At 35.7% G+C, this 27,890-nt stretch overlaps 2 protein-coding genes across 2 annotated transcripts in view; both read left to right on the top strand.

Annotated features, from left to right (window-relative positions):
* The window catches only part of LOC141289185 (sodium-dependent neutral amino acid transporter B(0)AT1-like), an 88,005-nt gene that overhangs the window by 28,781 nt on the left and 31,334 nt on the right, over positions 1–27,890 (top strand). The gene's annotated exons all lie outside the window — the stretch shown is intronic.
* On the top strand, positions 87–17,982 carry LOC141289259 (sodium-dependent neutral amino acid transporter B(0)AT1-like). The gene is made up of 12 exons (XM_073821353.1): positions 87–430; positions 4,835–4,975; positions 5,109–5,246; positions 7,611–7,792; positions 10,807–10,917; positions 11,004–11,116; positions 12,777–12,905; positions 14,424–14,580; positions 14,685–14,889; positions 14,962–15,121; positions 15,285–15,447; positions 16,830–17,982. The coding sequence occupies exons 1-12, from the start codon at positions 226–228 to the stop codon at positions 17,028–17,030; spliced, it is 1,905 nt and encodes a 634-aa protein (XP_073677454.1). The 5' UTR covers positions 87–225; the 3' UTR covers positions 17,031–17,982.

Below are 27,890 nucleotides of genomic sequence, written 5' to 3'. Positions count from 1 at the left end.
CTGACAGTCAGAAATAACCCAGGCGTGAGTCAACATTACACATTAACCAGCAGCAGGAGAGATTCATCTTTCATCCTGGCCTTTATCTTGCTGACAGAACAGTTAAAACGTCCCGAGACGGTGTGCTAAAGGTCATTAATAACGAGATCCCCCTTACTATCACATCTCACACTATCTCCAGCACTTCCCTGAGGAGCTCAGTCCTGAAAGACAAAGACGTGAGACATGAGGCTGAAGCTGAAGCTCCCCAACCCAGGTCTGGATGACCGGATCCCGTCTCACGAAGAGCTGGAGAAGCTGGAGGTGGAGGAGGCTGGAGAGCGGCTGCAGTGGGACAACAAAACCCAATATATGCTGACCTGTGTGGGCTTCTGTGTGGGGCTGGGGAACGTCTGGAGGTTCCCATACCTCTGCCAGAGCCACGGAGGAGGTGAGGAGGACAAACAGATGAGGAACTCACGATAGCTGTTGCATGAAGCAGAATTGATTTCCTAATCAAACTCATTATGGACAGTGTTGGGTAAATAATCAATTAGTAGCTACCAATTACTCTCTCTAAATATTGCTTTACTTGTTAATCATTTCTTTTGAAATGCAATATAAATGTTGAGCAGTTAAACAGCACATGCAAGACATGATAGATGAGAAAGATATCAATTTTTTGATTGCACTTCAACTTTTAGTGGCACAACTTTATTAAATTGAGACTTTCTGCTCTGGAAGAACTTCATTAAGGCATTAATGAACTTTTTAAAGTACCTTTAGTTAGTCTCAGCAGTTTCTTCAACTGGGTAAGAGATTAGTATCAATGGGTAATAAGGTTAATGTATTAATGTCATTAAATAAACTGAGAGGATCCACCAAAGAAATCACTTATTTTAGAAAGAAAAATCACCTTAAAAGCGCTTAAATTTGAGGATTCCCTAAAATTATCATAACTGTTTTATAATAATAATTCATTAAGTTCATTAAATGTATATAAAAGTATTGTCAAATGCAAATACCTGATAAAAGAGTAAAATTACACAACGATAGACATGATTGATTGTTCTTGTTTTGAACATACATGCATTTAATTGAGCAAGACTGGAAAACAAGACAGATACTGAGAAAGATATCATTTTTTTTGATTGCACTTCAACTTTTAATGCCAAAACTTTATTAAATTGAGACTTTCTTCTCAGATTTAAGTCATTTTAAGAGCCACAGCAACCCTGTGTAATGATTTAAAACTAGTTTGACCAAGTAGAACTTCATTAAGGCGTAATAGACTTACTTTTCAATCTCTAATTAGACCAATTTACCTTTTTATGTAACTGACTTTTAAAGTACCTTTAGTTAGTCTAAGGCAGTTTCTGCAACTTCTGAGTAATAAGATTAATGTATAGAAATTAAATATTCCGGAAGTCATTAAATAACCTGAGAGGATCCAACAAAGAAATCACTTATTTTAGAAAGAAAGATCACCTTAAAGCTGTTAAATTTGAGGATTCCCTAAAATTATCATAACTGTATTATAATAATAATTCATTAAGTTCATTAAATGTATATAAAAGTATTGCCAAATGCAAATACATGATAAAACAGTAAAATTACACAAGGATAGACATGATAGATTTTGTTCTTGTTTTGAACATGCATGCATTTAATTGAGCAAGACTGGAAAACAAGACAGATACTGAGAAAGATATACATTCTTTGATTGCACTTCAACTTTTAATGGCACAGCTTTATTGAATTGAGACTTCCTGCTCTGGAAGAACTTAATTGAGGCATAATACGCTTACTTTTCAATCTCTAATTAGACCAATTTACCTTTTTATTACTGACTTTTAAAGTACCTTTATTTAGTCTCAGCAGTTTCTGCAACTGGGCCAGAGATTAGTATCAATGAGTAATAAGGTTAATGTATAGCAATAAAATATTCCTGTAGGCATTAAACAACCAGAGAGGATCCAATAAAGAAATGTCTAAAATTACTTATTTTAGAAAGAAAGATCACCTTAAAGCTCCTAAATTTGAGGATTCCCTGTTTTAAACATACATGCATTTAATTGAGCAAGACTGGAAAACAAGACAGATACTGAGAAAGATCAATTTTTTGATTGCACTTCAACTTTTAATGCCACAACTTTATTAAATTGAGTTTTTCTGCTCAGATTGAAGTCATTTTAGGAGCCACAGAAACCCTGTGTAATGATTTAAAACTAGTTTGACCAAGTAGAACTTCATTAAGGCATAATAGACTTACTTTTCAATCTCTAATTAGACCAATTTACCTTTTTATGTAACTGGCTTTTAAAGTACCTTTAGTTAGTCTCAGCAGTTTCTGCAACTTCTGAGTAATAAGGTTAATGTAAAGCAATTAAATATTCATGTAGTCATTAAATAACCTGAGAGGATCCAACAAAGTGGTGTCAAAAATCACTTATTTTGGGAGGAAAAAACACCTTAAAGCTAAAATCTTAAATATGAAGATTCTCTAAAATTATTATAATTGTATTATATTATAATTCATTAAAAATGTATATATAAAAATACAATAAATTGGTTATTACCAATTTAAGTCACTTTGGAAAAAAATATTTGCCAAATGCATAAATATTAATACCTGATAAGAGAGTAAAATATAAATAAATACATTTAATGTTAAAATTAAACTATTAGATAGAAAACTTAAAACATTAAAATGATGTAATGAAATGAATATTAATGATAACCATTAATAAATATAAATATTAAATATTTATTTAATATAAATATTTAATGAAAATCTTGAGTGTTCAAATTAGAAATGTTGATATAAAATAAAACAATTAATACAAAGAAACATTAAAATGAAAAAAGTTTAAATATTGTATTAAAACCTAACATGTTAAAATTATAAAGGTTAATATATAATTAAATGTTAAAATGCTGACACAAAAATAATTTTAAAGCTAAAATCTTAAATTTGACGATTCTCTAAAATTATTATAATTGTATTATATTGTAATTCAGTAAGAAAATGTAAGTATAAATACAAAGAATTGGTTATTACCCACTTAAGTCACTTTGGATAAAAGTATTTGCCAAATGTATAAATGTAAATACCTGATGGAAGAGTAAAATATTAATATTGAAAGTGTGATAAAAAAAAAAAAATGTTAAAATTAAAATGTTGATCAAACAAAATCTATTAGATGAAAAACTTTAAATGCTGAAATGAAATGAAATAAAAATATAAATAAATATAAGTGTGTTAATATAATCTTCAGTGTTAAATTTAGAAATGTTGATATAAAATAAAACAAACAATACAAGGCATAAAGCGTATATACAACGTATATTTTATACAACGTATAAAATAAAATATAAATATTATATTAAAACCTTAAATGTTAAAATTATAAAAGTTGATATAAAATGAATTGTTAAAATGTTAATATAAAATAAAATATATTACAAACTAAAATGAAAATCTTCAGTGATGAATTTAGAAATAAAACAAATAATACAAAGCAACATATTAAACAAAATATAATATAATATTATATTATATTATATTATATTATATTATATTATATTATATTATATTATATTATATTATATATAATAATATATGAATGTTATGTATAAATGTTAAAATACATAAACTTAAATAAGACATAAACTTAAATATAAATATTAGATAAAAACTGATAAAATTAGAAATGTTGATATAAACATTACTATATAAAAACTATAAAATGAGAATTGTGGACAAAATGCATAAATGTAAATACCTGATAAAACAGTAAAATATTAATATTTAAAGTGAAAATAAATAAATAATTAAATAAATATATTTAAATGTTAAATGTTAAAATTAAAGTGTTAATAAAATAAAATCTAACTATTAGATGAAAAACTTAAAAGTTTAAAATGGTGAAATAAAAAAATATATAAATATTAAATAAAAATCTTCAGTGTTAAAATGAGAAATATTGTTATAAAATAAAACAAATAAAATGATAATTGTGGGCATAATGCATAAATGTGAATACCTGATAAAAGAGTAAAATATTAATAATCAATAAAATAAATAAACATATTTAATATTAAATGTTAAAATTAATGTATTGATAAAATAAAATCACATGAAATTAGATGAAAAACTTAAAAGATTAAAATGGTGAAATAAAATAAAAATAAATAAATAAATATTAAATGAAAATCTTCAGTGTTAAAATGAGAAATATTGATATAAAATAAAACTAATAAAATGACAATTGTGGACATAATGCATAAATGTGAATACCAGATAAAAATATTACTAAAATATTAATTCAAAGTGTGTGTGTGTATATATATATATATATATATATATATATATATATATATATATATATACACATATACTGTATGTCAGTTGCTTTGAATAGAAGCATCTGCTAAATGCATGCATGCATACATGTAAAAAAAGAGAAAGATATATAGACAGACAGACAGACAGACATAAACAAAAAATTTAAAACAGATGAATAAATAAATATTCCTCTATTGTAGGTTGCTTTGGATAAACACGTCTAAACAAAAACATCTGACAAATGCAGAAATGTAAATAATAAATAAAAATAAAAATAAATAAATACATGTTCCTTTATTGTAAGATGCTTTGGATAAAAGTGTCTGCTAAATAAAATAAATGAAAAGTAATACACAAGATTAAACATTTGTAGACATTAATATCACAATTTCTCGCAAATTCTTTAATCTTACAAGAATTCCTAAAAATCTCTGAATGCAAGCAGAGTGTTTTAGCATAATCCGCTCTAATGTTAGTGTGTTTGCTGCACCTGCTGTTGGTTTTTAGGAGCGTTTATGATCCCGTTCCTGATTCTCCTGGTTCTGGAGGGAATCCCACTGCTTCATCTGGAGTTTGCCGTCGGCCAGAGACTGAGGAAGGGCAGCGTCGGCGTCTGGAGATCCATCAACCCGTATCTGACTGGAGTGGGTGAGTCACAAACCCATAAACCCCTCGCTGACTGACAACTATCTGGGAAATGACCTTGACTCCTGAAAGACCACCTGCAGGAATCACTTCAGATGCTCAGAAACCAGACCTTCTTCCGTGTGTTTTCTCTCAGGTATAGCGTCAATGCTGGCGTCCTTCATCGTGGGGATGTACTATAACACCATCATGGCCTGGGTCATGTGGTACTTCTTCAACTCACTGCAGGACCCGCTGCCATGGAGTCAGTGTCCCGTTAACGCCAACAGGACGGGTAAACCTGCAGCATCACATCAAAATCAGTGTTATTGATAACCAAACTATTCAAATCGTTCACTTGAAGCTTTTATGAATAATGGTTAAAGCTATTCACAAAGCCACTTGAATTCAATGTATAAATTTTCATTAGTTCTCACTTTCCCTGGGATTCGAACCTATGATCTTGGTATTATATCACATCCATGCTCAAAAAACAGGCTAACAACATAATAGCAACATGCTAATCGCATTGAAATGCTAACATGTTAAAAACGGGCTAACAACATGATAGCAACACGCTAATCGCATTAACATGCTATCATGTCAAAAAAAGCTAACAACATGATAGCAACACGCTTATTGCATTAACATGCTAACATGTCAAAAAAAGGCTAACAACATGATAGCAATACGCTAATCGCATTAGCATGCTAACATGTCAAAAATGGGTTAACAACATGATAGCAACACGCTAATCGCATTAACATGCTAACATGTCAAAAACGGTCAGAAACGGGCTAACAACATGATAGCAACACGCTAATCGCATTAACATGCTAACATGTCAGAAACGAGCTAACAACATGATAACACGCTAATCGCATTAACATGCTACCATGTTAAAAAAGGCTAACAACATGATAGCAACATGCTAATCGCATTAACATGCTAACATGTTAAAAACGGGCTAACAACATGATAGCAACACGTTAATGGCATTAGCATGCTAACATGTCAGAAACGGGCTAACAACATGATAGCAACACGCTAATCGCATTAACATGCTAACATGTCAGAAACGGGCTAACAACATGATAGCAACACGCTAATCGCATTAACATGCTAACATGTCAGAAATGGGCTAACAACATAACAACACGCTAATTGCATTAACATGCTAACATGTCAAAAACGGTCAGAAACGGGCTAACAACATGATAGCAACACGTTAATCGCATTAGCATGCTAACATGTCAGAAATGGGCTAACAACATGATAGCAACACGCTAATCGCATTAACATGTTAACATGTCAGAAAAGGGCTAACAACATAACACGCTAATCGCATTAACATGCTAACATGTCAAAAAAGGCTAACAACATGATAGCAACACGTTAATCGCATTAACATGTTAACATGTCAAAAAAAGGATAACAACATGATAGCAACACGCTAATCGCATTAACATGCTAACATGTTAGAAACGGGCTAACAACATGATAGCAACACGCTAATCGCATTAACATGCTAACAACATGTTTATCATTTTAACCATGCTAGAAACATGCTGGTCATGTTAACAACTTGATAGACACATGCTAATCATGCTAAAAACATGTTAACAGCATGTTGATCATGTTAAAACAGGCTAGTAACAGACTAATCACAAAACAGTTAGCAACACATTAACAACATGCTAATCGGGTTAGAAACATGATTATCAACACATTAACAGCATGCTAATCATTCTAGCAACATGTTAACCATGCTAAACACATGCTCAAACATGATTAGCAAAACATTCTAAAAACATGCTAATCATGTTAAACATTCTAGAAACAGACTAGCAACATGCCAACCATGTTAGAAACATGCTAAAACATGATTAGCAACATGTTAACGACATACTAATCATGTTAAAAACATGCTTTCATAAAAACCCAAATGTTAAAATTAGGAATGTTGCAAGAAAATAATTTAAATTTTCAGTTGAAGTATTAAAATGACTCGAACTGAAATAAACACAATATACGCTACCGTTTAAAAGTTTGGGTTTTTTTTTTTTAAAGAAATGAATACTTTTATTCACCAAGGATGTATTAAGTTAACAATTAAAAGTTTATTAAAAAGTTAATAAATAATTTACACTGTTATAAAAATATATATTTTTTTAATATATTATAGTTTAATATAATATAGTTTTTAAACTTATTATTCATGAAAGAATCCTGAAAAAAAAAAAAAAAAAAATCAGGTTCCAAAAAATATTTGGCAGCACAACTGTTGATATTACCCAACATTGATCATTCTAATAATAAATCAGCATATTAGAATGATTTCTGAAGGATCATGTGACACTTAAGACTGGAGTAACAGCTGATAAAAATTCAGCTTTTCATTACAGGAATAAATTCTATTTTAAAGTATGTTAAAATAAAAAACATTATTTTATATTGTAAAAACATTTTGCAATATTACTGTTTTTTTTCTGTATTTTTAAACAAATAAATGCAGCCTTGATGAGCAGAAGAGACTTCTTTAAAGACTATTACAAGTCTTACTGACCCCAAACTTTTGAACGGTAGTGTATATTATATCATTTCAATTGACCAAACCCATATCAAATAAGAGTACTTCTGATGGATGTCTCTGGTGCAGGTCTGGAGCCGGAATGCGCGCGCAGTTCTCCGGTGGATTATTTCTGGTACAGAGAGACTCTGAACAGCTCAGCAGCGATCGAGGACTCTGGCGGTCTGCAGTGGTGGCTGGTGCTGTGTCTGTTCTGCGCTTGGACCGTTCTCTACGTCTGCTGCATCAGAGGCATCGAGACCACCGGGAAGGTAACCACAGACCCACCTTCAACACAAAACACTGTGCAAACACTGATTTATAATGTTTCTAAAACGGTTCAGTGCTCTTGTTGTGAACAGAACATTATTTAAAAGGTTAGCACAACAAAACTTAACTCATTTTCTAACATTCTTTAATTTTTTTTGCAATATTCCACAAGCGTTAACATTCAGCAAATATCAGTAAAATCATAAAGATGTTCAGAGAATGTTTTCAGAACGTTCATCAAGTAGAACACATCATCATGAAAATACTCCAAGAACATTGTTCTAAGAATGTTTTCTCAGTGAGATGAGAACCCATGTTAAATATGAATAAAATACATAAATGTTACTTTAACAATGTTTTATCTTAAAGGTGCCATAGAATGCTTTGATACAATATTTTAAAGGGATAGTTCACACAAAAATGAAAATGTGATGTTTATCTGCTTACCCCCAGGGCATCCAAGATGTAGGTGACTTTGTTTCTTCAGCAGAACACAAACAAACATTTTTAGCTAAAAACAGGGCAGTCTGTCAGTCATATAATGGCAGTGGATGGGCACTAGGGATGTCACAATACTCAATATAATATCGAACCGTTCGGTACGACATCCACGGTTCAATACGCGCTTGTGAATTGCGGTTTTTCGGTTCTGAATCTAAATATCTTCCTTCCTTTTATTTCTCTTGAAATTTGCTGTATGTTTGCCCACGATTTCATGTGCTGAAATGAGAAACGCTCCCCCTCTTATATTTGAAAAAAATAAATAACGCAACACGCAGAGCATCTTCCATTCTAATGACATGCAATGATAAGCCTTTCTAAACCTGTTGTCCAACAAAATTTATAAAAACAAGTTACAAAAACATTATAACTTGTTTTTAATTCACAACATCAGTCGAGTGTTTGAAATAACTTCTTTATGTTGTGATCAGATGTGGATTCTCATCACAGAATGAAGCAGACGATAAATTCTATACTCGTATTCAATGTATGTCGATTAGCAATGGCTTATGAAAATACCCTAGATGGCTTGAAGAACAGAGATAAACCATATATTATTGCAGACGAGTGTTTATTGTCCTTAGATTTCATCATTCAAAACGTTTACCGTTATATCTTGTTTTTAATAAGTTACAGCATTAGCGATGCTTTTATCCATATTAGAGAAGCTGGAACGGATTGTTATTAGCGCTACTTCTTTGATGCATATGTGTTTTGTTTTGTTTTTGCACAAGTGCGCCCTCTGGCATCCAGTATGAATGAAACCCATTCTATTTCGCGTAAAAATCTAAAAAAATTATACCTCTCTCAAAAGAAAAATTAAGCAGACATATACTAAACCACACTTTATCTAGTGTGCAGATGTTTACAGGAGTATTTTTTTAATTTGTTCCAAAAAAAAACACACTGAAGTGGCAAGAGATCAGAACCGAACCGAACCGAAAACCGTGGTTAAAAACCGAGGTACGTATTGAACCGTGGACTAACTGTATTGTTGCATCCCTAATGGGCACCAGACCTTTAAAAGTAAACAAAAACATGCACAGACAAATCCAAATTACACCCTGTGGCTCGTGACGATACATTGATGTCCTAAGACACGAAACGATCGTTTTTTGTGAGAAACTGAACAGTATTTATATCGTTTTTTACCTTTGTACACAGCAATGTCCATCTGTCCTGAGCACGAGTTTAGCATCAGGCTCGTTACATGTGTAGCGCTCTGGTGTAGAATACGCATAACATTACATAACATTTATTCCTGAGATCTGCCATTTTCGCTATTGTCCTCACTTTGTTTTTCCACAATAGCCTAGCTGCAGAACTTCTGATGATTGGTCTATGCAAATGTTGGGGGCGTGACTATTAATGATCCAGAGACTATTACGTAATAGTCTGTGTTAGGTTAGGATTAGCCTATTTTTCAGTGGTGTTTTGCAAACACTAGATTTATATATTTATAAATGGTGGTGTTTGAGACTCATGGTATGTCATGTCCATGTACTGAACTGTTATTATTCAACTATGCCAAGGTAAATACAGTATTCCATTCTATGACACATTTAACATCTACATAACTTATACAAAACATTGACATTTGTCATTTGACACTGTTATTGATCTTACATGAATCAACATTGAACTGAATTAATCTGAATAAAATTCTAATTATCTTATTTAAGTGCTCTTAAACCGGTTTTCATATCAACATTTCTAATTTTGTTACGCATTCTATTGTAAAACATATTTTATCAGAAATATTAAATAATTATTATTAGAATTACTAAATCAGAATTTAATTGAATTGCTTTTTAAATGTATTTAATGCCGTTTTAGTACTACAACTAATCTATTTTATTTAAGTTAATTCTCAAATCAACAATTCTAATTTTAGTGTAAGTTTTGTAATTTTGTTTTTGTAAAAATATTTCTATTTATTTTAATTTAATTGCTTTAATTTATTCACTGTAGTGGTAGTACTACTGTTAATGTAAGTTAATTCTCAAATCAACAATTCCAAATTTAGATGAATTTTTTTTTATATTTTGTAAAAATATTTATATTTATTTTAATTAAATTGCTTTAATTTATTTCAGTTTTAGTACAACAAATATTCTATATTCTTTTAATTAATTCTCAAAGCAATATTTTTAATTTTGGTGTAAGTTTCATAAATTTGTTATGTACCCTATGGTAAATTTCCATTTAATTTAATTGTTTTTTACATTTATTTATTGTAGTTTGAGCCTTTCAACTTAATTCAATTAGGTCTGAAGGCAACATTTCTCATTTTAAAATACTATATATTTTTCCCCATTTAGCTTTAATTTATTTATTTATTTATGCAATTTTAGTACTTCAACTTCAGTACTACTTCAGTAATATTTCAATTTACATTAATTTAATTGCATTAGTTATTTTAGTGAGTCAATGTGTATTTTTTGATATGCACTGTAGAAATGAATGTGAGCGCAGTGGAATAGCCTGTAAATCTATCATCCCCTTCTCTTCTCAGGCTGTGTACATCACGTCCACGTTACCATACTTGGTTCTCACCATCTTTCTGATACGAGCGCTAACGCTGAAAGGATCTGTGAATGGAATCAAGTTCCTCTTCACTCCAGACGTATGTTCACTGGTTAACCCTGTGTGTGTGTGTGTATTAACTCACTGAACCCCAGCAGCTCTGATGGGTCTGCTTTTCTCTTGAAGGTGAATGAGCTGATCAACCCAACCACGTGGCTAGACGCTGGAGCTCAGGTGCTCTTCTCCTTCTCTCTGGCGTTTGGAGGACTCATCTCCTTCTCCAGCTACAACTCGGTCCAGTAAGTCATCTGAAACACAAGCTACAAAACATACAAACATTCATATTTTAGTACTGTTTTAGTACTGGCCAAGAAAGCCTCTATGACGCCTTAAGATGTTACCTAGAGTGGTGTGAAAAAGTGTTGGCCCCTTCCTGATTTTTTGTTTTTGTTTTGCATGTGTCACACTTTAATGCTTCAGATCATCAAACGAACGTAAATAATAATCAAAGATAACACAAGTAAACACAACATGCAGTTTTTGAATTAAGTTTTTTATTATGAAGGGAAAACAAAATCCAAACTCACATGGCGCTGTGTGAAAAAGTGTTTGCCCCCTAAACTTAATAACTGGTTGGGCCACCCTTAGCAGCAACAACTGCAATTGTTTGCGATAACTTGCAATGAGTCTGTTACAGCGCTGTGCAGGAATTTCGGCCCACTCATCCTAGCAGAATTGTTGTAATTCAGCCACATTGGAGGGATTTCCAGCATGAACTGCCTTTTTAAGTTCATGCCACAGCATCTCAATAGGATTCAGGTCAGGACTTTGACTAGGCCACTCCAAAGTCTTCATTTTGTTTTTCTTCAGCCATTCAGAGGTGGATTTGCTGGTGTGTTTTGGATTATTGTCCTGCTGCAGAACCCAAGTTCGCTTCAGCTTGAGGTCACCAACAGATGGCTGGACATTGTCCTTAAGGATTTTTTGGTAGACAGCAGAATTCATGGTTCCATTTATCACAGCAAGTCTTCCAGGTCCAGAAGCAGCAAAACAGCCCCAGACCATCACTCTACCACCACCAGATTTTACTGTTGGTATGATGTTCTTTTTCTGAAATGCTGTGTTACTTTTACACCAGATGTAATGGGACACACACTTTCCAAAAAGTTCAACTTTTGTCTCGTCAGTCCACAGTGTTTTTTCCCAAAAGTCTTGGGGATCATCAAGATGTGCTCCGGCAAAACTGAGACGAGCCTTTATGTTCTTTTTGCTCAGCAGCGGTTTTCGTCTTGGAACTCTGCCATGCAGGCCATTTTTGCCCAGTCTCTTTCTTATGGTGGAATCACAAATACTGACCTTAACTGAGGCTAGAGAGGCCTGCAGTTCTTTAGATGTTGTTGTGGGGTCTTTTGTGACCTCTTGGATGAGTCGTCGCTGTGCTCTTTGGGTAATTTTGGTTAGCTGACCACTCCCGAGAAGGTTCACCACTGTTCCATGTTTTGGCCATTTGTGGATTATGGCTCTCACTGTGGTTCGCTGGAGACCCAAAGCTTTAGAAATGGCTTTATAACCTTTTCCAGACTGATAGATCTCAATTACTCTCTTTTTCTTATTTGTTCTCGAATTTCTTTATATCTCAACATGATGTGTAGTTTTGAGGATCTTTTGTTCTACTTCACTTTATCAGGCAGGTCCTATTTAAGTGATTTCTTGATTGCAAACAGGTGTGGCAGTAATCAGGCCTGGGTGTGGCTAGAGAAACTGAACTCAGGTGTGATAAACCACAGTTATGTTTTAAAAGTGTGACAAACATGCAAAAAAAAATAAATAAAAACAGGAAGGGGGCCAAAACTTTTTCACACCACTGTACATAGGCAGCTCACTAGGTTTTGGAAAAGAGCTCACATACTGCAGCTTATGTTGTTGATATTTTGAGTAAAATTATTATTTTTCCATCAGCAATAACTGTGAGCAAGATGCCGTCACCATATCCATCATCAACGGTCTGACGTCCGTCTACTCCGCAACCGTCATTTACTCCATCATCGGCTTCAGAGCTACTGAGAAGTACGACACATGTCTGGAGAGGTACAGTATGTCCTTCGGTTTAGTACATTTTGTAAGCATGTTTTTAGCATTATTAGCATGACGTTAACATGTTTCTACCATGGTTATGTTGTTAACATTTTTCTAACATGATTAGCATGCTGCTAACATGTTTAACATGATTAACAAATAACTAACACGTTTCTAGCATAATTAGCATGCCACTAGCATGTTGTTAATGTTTATATCATGATTAGCATGTTCTAAACGTGTTTTAGCATAAACAAGTTACTACCATGTTGCATATTTCTAACATGAATGAACTTTCTAACATGCAACTAGTAACAAGTTACTAGTCACTATCACAAGCTAGTCACCATCATGTTTTTAACATGATTAACAAGTTACTAGCATGATTAGCATGCCACTAGTATGTTGTTCACATGTTTCTATCATGATTAACATGATGTTAACAGGTTGTTAGCATGATTAACATGTAGTTGACATGTTGTTAACATGTTTCTAACATGATTAACATAAAGTTAGCATGTTTTAAAATGTTTCTAGCATGATTAGCATGCCACCAGCATGTTATCATGTTTCTAGCATGATTAACAAGTTACTAGCATGTCGTTAGATTAACCTGATTAACATGCCACTAGCATTTTGTTAGCAAGCTTCTAGCATGATTAACATGTTAACATGTCTTTAACATTACTTACATTATTTGTTTTACATTAGTACTAGCATGTTTCTATCATGATTAGCATTTTGTAAGCATGTTTTTAGCATTATTAGCATGATAAAAATTTTCTAACATGATTAGCATGTTGCTAACATGTTTAACATGATTAACAAGTAACTAGCATGTTTCAAGCATAATTAGCATGCCACTAGCATATTGTTAACATGTTTATGACATGATTGTAGCAAAATAAACAAGTTACTACCATGTTGCATGTTTCTAACATGATTTAACTTTCTAACATGTAACTTCATGATTGAAGCTTCAGTTTTCAGTATGATTAACATGTGGATAACATGTTTCTAGTGTAATTAGTAAGTTACTAGCATGTTGTTAGCATGCTTTAGCATGATTACCATCTACCATGATTCGTAACTAAGATGTTGAGAGCATGATTAACATGTTACTAGCATGTTGCTAGCAAGTTTTAATCGTTTAATAATTTTTAAGAAAACCGTAAGTCTGATCAGTTAAAAAAAAAATATAGCACACTCGAGTGAGAACAGCCTGAAGATCTGGGCTGAGTTTGTAGAGTTAAAGCTCTAGGAGTTACAGTCAAAAATGTTAGTCTCAGAAAAAGAATAATATGTTTAAATAGCAGATCAGTAAGTTGTCTTTCTCAAGCCAACTTAATTACATTTAACAATATATTCACAGAAAACAGCTTTTTAAAATTGTAATCTTATTTCACTATATTACTGTATTTTCGATCAAATAAAAAGTATTGGTGAGCAGAAGAGACTCTTTCAGAAACTCTTACTGACCCTAAATGTTTGAACAGTAGCGTCATCTCAATGTACTATACTTTCCGGCAGTAACATCCTGATACTGCTGAACACGTTCGATCTGCCGGAGGGAAACATCACTGAGAGCAACTACGACAGTTTCATTCAGCATCTCAACAGCACAGCACCAGCCATCTTTCAGGAGCTCAACCTGAAGACCTGCAACATGCAGACGTTCCTCAGCGAGGTACTGCACAATCCACACATTACTAATCTTCCATGTTCAATACAAATATTCCAGAAGCCAAGTAAAGATCTCCAGATGAACATATGACCTGCGTTTGGTTTCAGGGAGTCGAGGGAACCGGTCTGGCCTTCATCGTGTTCACTGAGGCCATCACTAAGATGCCTATCTCTCCTCTGTGGTCGGTGCTGTTCTTCATCATGCTCTTCTGTCTGGGATTGTCCACCATGTTTGGGAACATTGAGGGAGTCGTGGTGCCCCTGCAGGACCTCAACCTGCTGCCAAAAAAGTGGCCTAAAGAAATCTTCACTGGTAAACAGATAAAACAAAAATGGCTTCCAATTACAACAGAAGAACATCTGTTGACCTGCTGGTGTTTTTCAGGTCTGACGTGTGTCATTTCCTTCGTGGCGGCACTTGTATTCGTCCAGTCGTCTGGTAACTACTGGTTGGCTCTGTTTGATGGCTACGCCGGCTCTATTCCTCTGCTGGTAATTGCCTTCTGCGAGCTGATCGCTGTGGTTTACGTCTATGGGATTGACAGGTAAAAACCAACATGAAATTAAAGCCATTTATGTTTCCTTTTTTTTCCCAGTTTCTGTTCTGATTCATGCACTAATTCCATGCAATAAATAGTAACAGCTTGTGTTTGGATAGATGTTTGCTTCAGATATTTTTTAAGCAAGTTTTCACTCTTTATTCTCCAGGTTTAACAGAGACCTTGAGTTCATGGTGGGACACAAGCCAAACATCTTCTGGCAGATAACGTGGCGGTTCCTCAGCCCCATCATCATCCTGGTCATTCTGATCTTCTACTTTGTCACTAAAGTTAGCCAAGAGCTGACCTACAGCGTGTGGGACCCTGAATCGGTATGCATGGGACTATGTGCACATACTACACATTTTTACATTGCTACTTTCATCTTATTTCTAAAATATTTGATTTGTAATATATAAATAATAATATAAAACTGCCTGAAAGAGGTGAAGTCTCAAAATCAAGCCGTTCGCCAACCCGCTCCAAAGTTCTGACCTAAATCAAGCCGTTCGCCAACCCGCTCCGAAGTTCTGACCTAAATCAAGCCGTTCGCCAACCCGCTCCGAAGTACTGACCTAAATCAAGCCGTTCGCCAACCCGCTCCGAAGTTCTGACCTAAATCAAGCCGTTCGCCAACCCGCTCCGAAGTACTGACCTAAATCAAGCCGTTCGCCAACCCTCTCCAAAGTACTGACCTAAATCAAGCCGTTCGCCAACCCGCTCCGAAGTTCTGACCTAAATCAAGCCGTTCGCCAACCCGCTCCGAAGTTCTGACCTAAATCAAGCCGTTCGCCAACCCGCTCCGAAGTACTGACCTAAATCAAGCCGTTCGCCAACCCGCTCCGAAGTTCTGACCTAAATCAAGCCGTTCGCCAACCCGCTCCGAAGTACTGACCTAAATCAAGCCGTTCGCCAACCCGCTCCGAAGTTCTGACCTAAATCAAGCCGTTCGCCAACCCGCTCCGAAGTTCTGACCTAAATCAAGCCGTTCGCCAACCCGCTCCGAAGTTCTGACCTAAATCAAGCCGTTCGCCAACCCGCTCCGAAGTTCTGACCTAAATCAAGCCGTTCGCCAACCCGCTCCGAAGTACTGACCTAAATCAAGCCGTTCGCCAACCCGCTCCGAAGTTCTGACCTAAATCAAGCCGTTCGCCAACCCGCTCCGAAGTACTGACCTAAATCAAGCCGTTCGCCAACCCGCTCCAAAGTACTGACCTAAATCAAGCCGTTCGCCAACCCGCTCCGAAGTTCTGACCTAAATCAAGCCGTTCGCCAACCCGCTCCGAAGTTCTGACCTAAATCAAGCCGTTCGCCAACCCGCTCAGAAGTTCTGACCTAAATCAAGCCGTTCGCCAACCCGCTCCGAAGTACTGACCTAAATCAAGCCGTTCGCCAACCCGCTCCGAAGTTCTGACCTAAATCAAGCCGTTCGCCAACCCGCTCCGAAGTTCTGACCTAAATCAAGCCGTTCGCCAACCCGCTCCGAAGTTCTGACCTAAATCAAGCCGTTCGCCAACCCGCTCCGAAGTTCTGACCTAAATCAAGCCGTTCGCCAACCCGCTCCGAAGTTCTGACCTAAATCAAGCCGTTCGCCAACCCGCTCCGAAGTTCTGACCTTAATCAAGCCGTTCGCCAACCCGCTCCGAAGTTCTGACCTAAATCAAGGTGTTGATGTACTAATATGTGAAGACTAAGCTCCTCTCTGTCTTAACAGGACACTTTTCCCACTCTTAACAAAGTCACGTATCCTAGCTGGATCAGCGCCGTCATCTTCATCCTAGCTGGCATTCCCTGTCTTAGCATCCCAGGAGTCGCCATCATCCGAGCTGTGTGGAAATGTTGCTCAAATGACAAGGAAACCAAAGAAGAGGACAGCATTTATGAAAAAGAATTAAGTGTGAATACAATTGCATAGATTGAATGGAACATTGAGGCTGCGATCAAATGAAGTTCCTATTTTATGGATAACATTTAACTTTAAAGACGTCAGATATTGGATTTGTGTAATATACTCACAAGTCTTTCTGCCATGTATATATATATATAAAACTTATGTATTAAATAACAATGGTTGTTTTTAATGACATGATTGTCACTGTTTGCCTTATTTAACTGTTTATGCTGGAACAGTAAAGTGTGGTAAAAATATTTGTTCTTCAAACCAATGTGTTATGATAATAAATTTAAATAATATGGCAACAAATACAAGTTTATGTCTGGAAAACTGTTAAAATAACTGGAGAATGAAAACCAGATGAAAACCAAATGAAACCAGAGGCTGCACGAATTCACATATAATTTTCGCCAATACAATGATAACAACATTTTGATAAGTGTCCCATATGTTTTTTTATTTTATTAAATTAGCATGTATTAACGGGATAAAGAAATAAAATTACTTTGCAATAAAACAATGATAATTATACAGATATAATTTTGTCAATACAATGATAACCAGAGTTTGATAAATGTTCAATATAACTGTTTATTTTATTAAATTATTAATGTTGACATTTATTAAACAGAATTACAGTATTTTTGGTAGTTAAGCTTTAGCGTTTGTGCATTTATTCTAATTGTATTTCGGCTATTTTTTTAACAAATGCCTAGAAACCATATTGTTATATTTTTACCATGGTATTGAGGTGCTATATGTGGTTTTAACTGTGGTTATCAAGATTGAAATGCATGCTACTATAGAAAACCAATGATTCATTTTAATAAAAACTCGAAGTCAGATTCATTAAATTTCACCATATGAAAAATTACCATTTTGTACAGATGTAACTGTTTTTGATAATGAGCATAAATTTACATCTGCATCCTAATTCAACAATCTGACAATAAAAAGCAGTTTAAAACCTCAATTAATGGTCTGTTTTTTTACATCTTTCACTGAAATAAATAAATAAAGATCTATATTTTATTGTGATATAATTATCGATATTGACTGATATGAAAAATCATATTATGATAATGTTTTGTCCATATCGCCCAGGCCTACACGTGTGTTATCTGCATCATTTGTGGTACTGAACGCGTTGTAGTATTTTAAGAACAGTTTGTCCTTGCTCAAGTTTTTACAGCGCTTATCTTTGATTGCTAAACTAATAACTATCAGATGCTGATATACTGTGCTCTTTGATCTAATAGAGATCTTCTGTTTTACCTGTGAACTTACGGTTAGGACAGGCCCAAAATCACTTTTACAATCCAGTGGAACTACAATTATTGTTAAAATCTTATCTAACACACCGCACCATACAGGCAGCTGCTAATAAAGATACTAAAGGAGATCTGAAGGATCCTGACGGCAGAAATAATTAGAGTAGTTTCACCAAACCTGGTCTGGAATCTCCCGTTTATTTGTGAAGGATTCTTTAACAAATAAATATTTCATTTAGAAACTAGATGAGTAAGGTTTGTAGATGAGTAAAGTTTGCTTTAAAAAGCCTAGCCAAAAAGTTAAAGTAGTTTTAAATAAGTAGTTTCAAAAGCTTGAAGTTTAGACAGTAGATGGCAAGCAAACAGGGTCAAAGCTTTTTGTTAACATGTTTTAACATGTTGTTAGCATGACTTAGCAAGTTGCTAGCATTGCTAGGGTGTTGCTATGTGGTTGAAGGGGTACCCAGGGTGGTTGCTAGGGTACCTGGGTTGGTTGCTAGGATACTCTGGGCGGTTGCTAGGGTGTTGCTATGTGGATGTTAAGGTACCCAGGTGGCTGCTAGGGTGTTTCTATGTGGTTGCTAAGGTACCTGGGTTGGTTGCTAGGGTGTTGCTATGTGGTTGCTAAGGTACTTTGGGTGGTTGCTAGGGAATTACTAGCATGTTACCATGATTAACAAGTTAGTAGCATGTTTTGCATGTTTGTAGCATGTTGCTATTATGATTAACAAGGTACTAGCATTATTTTAACATGATTAGCAATGTACTAACATGATTCTAACATTGTTAGCAAGGTAAAAACATTATAAGCAAGATACTATTATAATTCTAACATGTTACTAGCATGTTTCTGACATGATTAGCATGTCACTAGCATAAATGTAGTATGATTAGCAGGTTAGTATCATGATTCTAGCATGATTAACAAGATACTAGCATGTTTCTGGCATGATTAGCATTATTCTAGTACGATTAGCAATTTACAAACATGTTCTAGCAGATGAAAATCAAGGAGTATCTTGACCTGAAGGAAGTGTTCAGTAAGTCCAGGGCTGCTTCTCTTCCTCCTCATCGTCCCTATGACTGTGCTATAGATCTAGTGCCAGGTACGTCTCCGCCTAAGGGCAAGTTATACTCATTGTCTGCTCCTGAGAGGGAGGCAATGGAGAGATATATTTCTGATTCTCTAGCAGCGGGGTTCATCCGCCCTTCCTCTTCTCCCGCCGGGGCAGGGTTTTTTTGTGGGTAAGAAGGATGGATTATTGCGACCATGTATTGACTACCGAGGGCTGAACAATATCACGGTAAAGAATTGATGTCTTCAGCCTTCGAGCAGTTGCAGGGAGCTTCCATTTTTACCAAATTGGACTTACGCAGCGCTTACCATTTGGTCCGTATTCGGAAGGGGGATAAGTGGAAGACTGCATTTAATAACCCCAGGGGCCACTTCGAATATCTGGTCATGCCCTTCGGGTTGTCCAACTCCCCCGCAGTCTTTCAGGCACTCTTTAATGACGTGCTGAGAGATATGGTAGATCAGTTCATTTATGTCTACCTGGACGACATATAGATTTTTTTCTTCTTCTCTCCAGGAACATGTTCAGCACGTCAGGCGGGTGCTCCAGAGGCTACTAGAGAATGGGCTTTTTTCAAGGCGGAGAAGTGCGTCTTTCATGCACAGTTGGTTCCATTTTTGGGGTACATCATCTCGTCCGAGGGAGTGTGTATGGATCCCGACAAGGTTAAGGCTGTGGTGGATTGGCCAACCCCAGATTCCAGCAAGGCCCTGCAGAGGTTTCTGGGGTTCGCCAATTTCTACCGGTGTTTCATTCGCAATTTCAGCCAACTAGCCTCGCCTCTGATCGCTTTGACCTCCGCCAAGACTACGTTCAGGTGGTCTAGCGCAGCCGATTCTGCATTCACCAACCTAAAGAGCCGCTTCGTTTTGGCTCCGTTTCTCGTGGCCCCTGATCCCACATGTCAGTTTGTGGTGGAGGTCGTCGCTTCAGAGGTGGGGGTAGGTGCGGTACTTTCCCAGCGTGCGGCTTCGGACGACAGAATGCATCCCTGTGCTTTTTTCTCTTGTCGTTTGTCTACCGCCGAACGTAATTATGATATTGGTAACAGGGAGTTGCTGGCAGTCAAGTTAACGTTGAAGGAGTGGCGTCATTGGTTAGAGGGCTCGGGGGTACCCTTTATCGTTTGGACTGACCTCAAGAAGAGTATATTAGATTAGCTAAACGACTCAACTCCAGGCAGGCTCGGTGGGCACTTTTTTTCAGTCGTTTCGATTTTACAATTTCATACTGCCCGGGTTCTAAGAACATCAAACCCAATTCTTTGTCTCGTATTTTTGACCATTCCGAACACCGACCCTCTCCCGAGAGCATTATACCGGAGAGTCTTGTAATTTCCACTCTCTCTTGGGAGATCGAGTCAAGGGTCCCCACGGCCTTAGAAGGGGTAACGCCTCCGCCGGAGTGCCCACCGGGTCGATTATTTGTGCCGGAGGGAGTACGGTTATACGACGTTATACGGTGGGATCATTGTTCCAACGTGGCTTGTCATCCAGGAGTTCATCGTACTAGTTTTCTGGTTAAACAACGGTTCTGGTGGCGCTCCATGGCTCATGACATCCGGGCTTTTGTTTTGGCCTGCTCGGTTTGCGCCCGTGGTAAGACTTCCAATCGACCTCCAGAGGGGTTACTTCAACCGCTGTCAGTCACTTCGAGACCCTGGCCCCACATCGCGCTAGATTTCGTAACTGCCCTCCCAGCCTCCCAGGGAAATATGGTTGTTTTAACCGTAGTGGACCGGTTCTTGAAGGTGGCTCATTTCATTCCCTTGCCCAAATAAACTTTGCCAAGGAGACAGCGGTTACTGTAGTTGATCACGTTTTTCGCATTCATGGCCTCCCGAATGACGTGGTTCCCGACAGGGAGCCCCAGTTTATTTCCAAATTTTGGAATGAGTTTTGTTGATTACTGAGGGGCGAGTGTCAGTCTATCCTCTGGTTTCCATTCACAGAGCTACGGCCAGACCGAGCGGGCCAATCAGGACCTCGAGAGAGTGTTGCGATGTTTGGTTATACAGAATCCGTCCTCTTGGAGCCAGCAACTCTCATGGGTGGAATACGCACACAACTCGTTACCAGTAACATCCACAGGCCTTTCCCCGTTTCAGTGTAGCTTAGGTTACCAGCCACCTATTTTTCCTAGTTTGGAATCCGAAGTCGCAGTCCCCTCTGTTCACGCTTTCGTCTAGAGGTGCCGTCGCACCTGGAGAAGAGCCCGAGAGACTCTCCTCCGGGTGAGAGCGCGCACTAAGGCTCAGGCCAATCGCCACCAGTCCAAGCCTCCCGTCTACGTCGTTGGTCAAAAAGTGTGGCTTTCTTCTAAGGACATTCTGCTCCGCTCCGTTTCTAACAAATTAGCTCCTAAATTCATCGGCCCGTTCACTGTCACCAAGATCATTAGTCCAGTGGCAGTCCGCTTCAAACTTCCTCCAGCGTACAGGAGAATTCATTCCGTGTTCCATGTTTCCAAACTGAAGCCTGTTTTTCACTCACCTATTAATCCGCCTACTCCGGTTCCCCCACCGCCGCGTCTCGTAGACAGGGAACCCACCTATTTGGTAAATCTTATTCTGGACTCCAGATGGAGGGGACGCGGATTCCAGTACTTGGTGGACTGGGAAGGTTACGGTCCGGAGGAGAGAAGTTGGGGCCCGGCTAGGGACATACTGGATCACTCCCTTATCGATGATTACATTCGAGGGGTAGGCTCGCCTGGGAGCGCCAGGAGGCGCTCCTAGGAGGAGGGGTACTGTCACGGTTCATGGGTTCACAGGTTCATTCTCTCTCTGTGTATGGCTGTGTGTGTGTGTTCTGGTTGTGTGTGGGCGTGGCTGTCTGCCATTTTCTTTAATAAACGGCATTGTTCACTCGCTATTGAATCCAGTCTGATTAATCATGACATTGAAACATTAGATGAGTTTGAATGGGTCTCAACGGCTCATTTGTACATTCCGTCTATGGGATTTTTGGTGGTTTTGACAGTCTGGTTTACGAAAGCCATAATCCAGATCAATCTGAAAAGATATAGCAACCCGGGTATGAAGGTCTGGGCTGAGTTTGGTGGTTCAAGGTTGAAAGCTCTAGGAAGAGATAGTGTTTAAATTTTGGCTCAGAATAATAAAACCCTCATTTCAAATCAGGACTCGGAATGTGGATCGCAAATCGTTTAACTTGCGAAATAATTCACAAACCCGATCCAAAGTTTTGATCTGAATCAAATGATTCGCAAACCCGCTACAAAGTTTAGATCTAAACCAAAAACATAGCGATCCGCACTCAAAATTCCAGATCTGAATAAAAATTTGCGCACCATCATTTCAAATCAGGACTTGGAGCGGGAAGCGTGGATCAAGAATCGTTTAACTCACCAAAAAATTCACGAACCCGCTCCGAAGTTTCAATCTGAATCAAATGATTCGCGAATCCGCTCCGAAGATTGGATCTGAATCAAATGATTCGCGAACCCGCTCTGAAGTTTTGATCTGAATCAAATGATTCGCGAACCCGCTCCGAAGTTTCGATCTGAATCAAATGATTCGCGAATCCGTTCCAAAGTTTCGATCTGAATCAAATGATTTGCGAACCCGTTCCAAAGTTTTGATCTGAATCAAATGGTTCGCGAATCCCCCCGAAGTTTCGATCTGAATCAAATGATTTGTGAACCCGGTCCGAAGTTTCGATCTGAATCAAATAATTTGCAAACCCGTTCCAAAGTTTCGATCTGAATCAAATGGTTCGCAAATCCACTCCGAAGTTTCGATCTGAATCAAATGATTTGTGAACCCGGTCCGAAGTTTCGATCTGAATCAAATGGTTCGCAAATCTGCTCCGAAGTTTCGATCTGAATCAAATGATTTGCAAACCCGCTCCAAAGTTTCGATATGAATCAAATGATTCGCAAATCCACTCCGAAGTTTCGATCTGAATCAAATGATTTATGAACCCGGTCCGAAGTTTCGATCTGAATCAAATGATTTGCAAACCCGTTCCGAAGTTTCGATCTGAATCAAATGGTTCACAAATCTGCTCTGAAGTTTCGATCTGAATCAAATGATTTGCAAACCCACTCCGAAGTTTCGATGTGAATCAAATGATTTGCAAATCCTTTCCGAAGTTTCGATCTGAATCAAATGGTTCACAAATCTGCTCCGAAGTTTCGATCTGAATCAAATGATTTGCAAACCCACTCCGAAGTTTCGATGTGAATCAAATGATTTGCAAACCCACTCCGAAGTTTCGATCTGAATCAAATGATTTGCAAACCCGTTCCGAAGTTTCGATCTGAATCAAATGGTTCGCAAATCTGCTCCGAAGTTTCGATCTGAATCAAATGATTTGCAAACCCACTCCGAAGTTTCGATCTGAATCAAATGGTTCACAAATCTGCTCCGAAGTTTCGATCTGAATCAAATGATTTGCAAACCCACTCCGAAGTTTCGATCTGAATCAAATGATTTGCAAACCCACTCCGAAGTTTCGATCTGAATCAAATGGTTCACAAATCTGCTCCGAAGTTTCGATCTGAATCAAATGATTTGCAAACCCACTCCGAAGTTTCGATCTGAATCAAATGATTTGCAAACCCGTTCCGAAGTTTCGATCTGAATCAAATGGTTCGCAAATCTGCTCCGAAGTTTCGATCTGAATCAAATGATTTGCAAACCCACTCCGAAGTTTCGATGTGAATCAAATGATTAGTGATACTCAAAGTTCCAACCTAAATCAAATGATTCGCGGACCCGCTTTGTTGTACCGATCTGAATCAAATGTTTCACAAACCCACAGCAAAGTTTAGATCTAAAACAAAAATATTGCGATCGGTACTTAAAATTCCAGATCTGAATAATGATTTGTGAACCATCATTTCAAATCAGGACTCGGAGTGCAGATCACAAATCATTTAACTCGTGAAATGACTCTTGAGCCTGCTCCGCAGTTTTGGTCTGAATCAAATGATTCGCGAACCTGCTCCGAAGTTTTGATGTGAATCAAATGATGAGCGATACACAAAGTTCCGACCTCTATCAAATAATTTGCAAGCTTTATAGTACCGATCTGAATCAAATGATTCACAAACCCGCTACAGTTTAGATCTAAAGCAAAAAAATATAGCCATCCACACTCCAGATCTGAATAATGATTCACGAACCATCATTTCAAATCAGGACTCAAAGTGCGGATCTCGAATCATTTAACTTGCGAAGTTCCGATCTAAATTAAATGATTTAACCTGCGATACGCACTTTGAAGTCCCAAACTGTATCAAATGATTCACGAAAAAATGAATCATTTTGCAGCACAATGGTTGAACTGATTCTGAGTTTCGAAAAGCTCAGTTTCACCCATCACCCATCTTTTGAAATGAACGTTCGAAAGCCACAAGTTTGAATCAGATACAACATTAAATTAAACAAGCAAAAAAGTATGTTTTTTTGAATGAATTATGCTCATTGTCTTTCAATAATTCAAGCACGTTTCAAGCATCCCTTCAGGAAACTATTTTCAAGGGTTTCACAAGCCTTAAATTAAAATAAAAAGTTAAATTCAAGTACTTTAAGCACCTTGTAGGAACCCTGTTTTAAATACTTTAATTCTTTATTTTATTATTATTTTATGATTTAATACATGTGCTAGTGTTTAGACATTTTGGCCCGGTTTCACAGACAGGGTTTAGATTAAACCAGGATTAGGCCATAGATCAATTAGGACATTTAAGTAATTTTTATAAACATGCTTAGAAAAAAACATTACTGGTGTGCATCTTAAAACAAAAAAAGGCACTGATATATTTTTAAGATCAGTCAGTGCAAGTTTATTTCAGTTGAAACAGCTCAGACTTACATTTTAGTCTAGGACTAGGCTTAAGCCATGTCTGTGAAACCGGGGGTTAATGTTTAAACTAGTACCTTGCTTAACACTTAACCATGTTTTACAAAATTCAGCTTATTAAAAAATCCAGGACATGTTCATGATAGCTTTAGATGAATTATTTTTCCATTTGCAGAATAAATGTGTCTCTTGTACACACTACTGTAAATGTGATATCTTAAATGAGTTTGAAGAGAAAAACTCATTGCATCTGCTCACAGTCACCAGCAGATGGCGCTATCAGAACAACACTGACAGTCAGACAATTACATTTAATTACATTTATTTAGCAAAAGAGACACACGTGTAAACTTGTGTTTGTAATTAAAATATGCCAAACCAACTAAAAAAAATATATAATTTAATACAATTTCTTCCATACTTTTTAAAGTGGCTTAAAGTGGCTTTTCTGAATAAAAAAAAAAAAATCCTCTAGAAAATCAAACCTTTAGTTTCGTTTTTTAGGTAAACACAAACACAATGTCAAAACATCAATCTAAATAGCTCATACACACATTTTATTCAGCCAGAACACATTAAAACTGATCAAAAGTGACAGTACAGACATTTAAAATGCTACAAAAGATTTCTACTTCAAATAAATGCGGTTCTTTTGAACTTTCTACTCATCTGTGAATCCTGAAAAATAAAATGCATCAGTTTCTGCAAAAATATTGGGCAGCCCAACTGTTTTCAACACTGATAATAATCAGAAATGTTTCTTGAGCAGCAAATCAGCATATTAGAATGATTTCTGATGATCATGTGACACTGAAGACTGGAGTAATGATGCTGAAAATTCATCACAGAAATAAATTATGATTTAACAAATATTTACATAGAAAAAATGCTGTTTTAAATTATAATAATATTTTAAAAAAAATTCTGTGTTAAATGTCACAATAATTGCAAAGAAACGGCAAACACCTGGAATCAAGTGTCATATTTGTAAGTATTTTTTCAGTGTTCAGTGGACATCCGTTTGTTTTTGACAGACAAAAACAAAAATGCTTTAAAATATTTTGCTACTTAAATATAAATGTTATATAATATTTAGTTTACATTTATTTAAATTGTACAACATTTTATATTATTATTATATTAAGACTGCATTAATGATGCTGACAATTCAGCTGTGCATCAGAAATAAATTATATTTTAACAGATATTTACATAGAAAAATGCTTTTTTTAAATAATATTTAAAAAATGTCACAGTAATTGCAAACAATTGCAAATGCATAGATTTAAATGTGATATTTTGAAGTATTTTTTCAGTGTTCAGTGGACATCCGTTGCTTTTTAATTTTTACATTTAAAATTTTTTTACATTTTAAAATGCTTTAAAAATTTTGCTACTTAAAAAAAATATATTATATAATATTTAGTTTACATTTATTTATATTTTAATACATTTTATATTATTATTATTATATTAAGACTGAAGTAATGATGCTGAAAATTGAGCTGTGCATCAGAAATTAATTATGTTTTAACAAATATTTACATAGAAAATTGTGAAATATTTGTATAATTTAAAACAGCAGTTTTCTGTGTTAAATGTCACAATAATTGTGAAGAAATGGCAAACACATGGAATTAAACGTAATATTTGTAAGTATTTTTTCAGTGTTCAGTGGACATCCGTTTGTTTGTTTGTTTTTGACAGACAAAAACAAAAATGCTTAAAATCTTTTGCTACTCAAATATAAATGTTATATAATAGTTTACATTTATTTATATTGTACAACAATTTATATTATTATTATATTAAGACTGCAGTAATGATGATGAAAATTCAGCTGTGCATCACAGAAATAAATTATATTTTAACAGATATTTACATAGAAAAATGCTTTTAAATTTTAATAATATTTTAAATTATGTTAAATGTCACAGTAATTGCAAACAATGGCAAATGCATAGATTTAAATGTGATATTTTGAAGTATTTTTTCAGTGTTCAGTGGACATCCGTTGCTTTTTAATTTTTACATTTTTAATTTTTTTACATTTTAAAATGCTTTAAAATTTTTGCTACTTAAAAAAAATATATTATATAATATTAAGTTTACATTTATTTATATTTTACAACATTTTATATTATTATTATTATATTAAGACTGAAGTAATGATGCTGAAAATTGAGCTGTGCATCTGAAATTAATTATGTTTTAACAAATATTTACATAGAAAATTGTGAAATATTTGTATAATTTAAAACAGCAGTTTTCTGTGTTAAATGTCACAATAATTGTGAAGAAATGGCAAACACATGGAATTAAACGTAATATTTTGAAGTATTTTTTCAGTGTTCAGTGGACATCCGTTTGTTTGTTTGTTTTTGACAGACAAAAACAAAAATGCTTTAAAATATTTTGCTACTTAAATATAACTGTTATATAATATTTAGTTTACATTTATTTATATTGTACAACATTTTATATTATTATTATATTAAGACTGCAGTAATGATGCTGAAAATTCAGCTGTGCATCACAGAAATAAATTATATTTTAACAGATATTTACATAGAAAAATGCTTTTTTTAATAATATAAAAAAAATTCTGTTAAATGTCACAATAATTGTGAAGAAATGGCAAACACATGGAATCAAAAGTCATATTTTGAAGTATTTTTTCAGTGTTCAGTGGACATCCGTTTGTTG

Source organism: Garra rufa, chromosome 17 (assembly GCF_049309525.1).
Source record: "Garra rufa chromosome 17, GarRuf1.0, whole genome shotgun sequence".
Classification (NCBI taxonomy): Eukaryota; Metazoa; Chordata; class Actinopteri; order Cypriniformes; family Cyprinidae; genus Garra; species Garra rufa.
This window is presented reverse-complemented; position numbering and strand designations above follow the sequence as displayed.

Bases quoted from the DNA above. Each gene is read 5' to 3' on its own strand.
- LOC141289259 (XM_073821353.1), top strand. From the start codon at position 226: ATGAGGCTGAAGCTGAAGCTCCCCAACCCAGGTCTGGATGACCGGATC. The intron at 7,793-10,806 runs GTAACCACAGAC...TTCTCTTCTCAG, and splicing joins GCATCGAGACCACCGGGAAG to GCTGTGTACATCACGTCCAC. The intron at 10,918-11,003 runs GTATGTTCACTG...TTTCTCTTGAAG, and splicing joins AGTTCCTCTTCACTCCAGAC to GTGAATGAGCTGATCAACCC.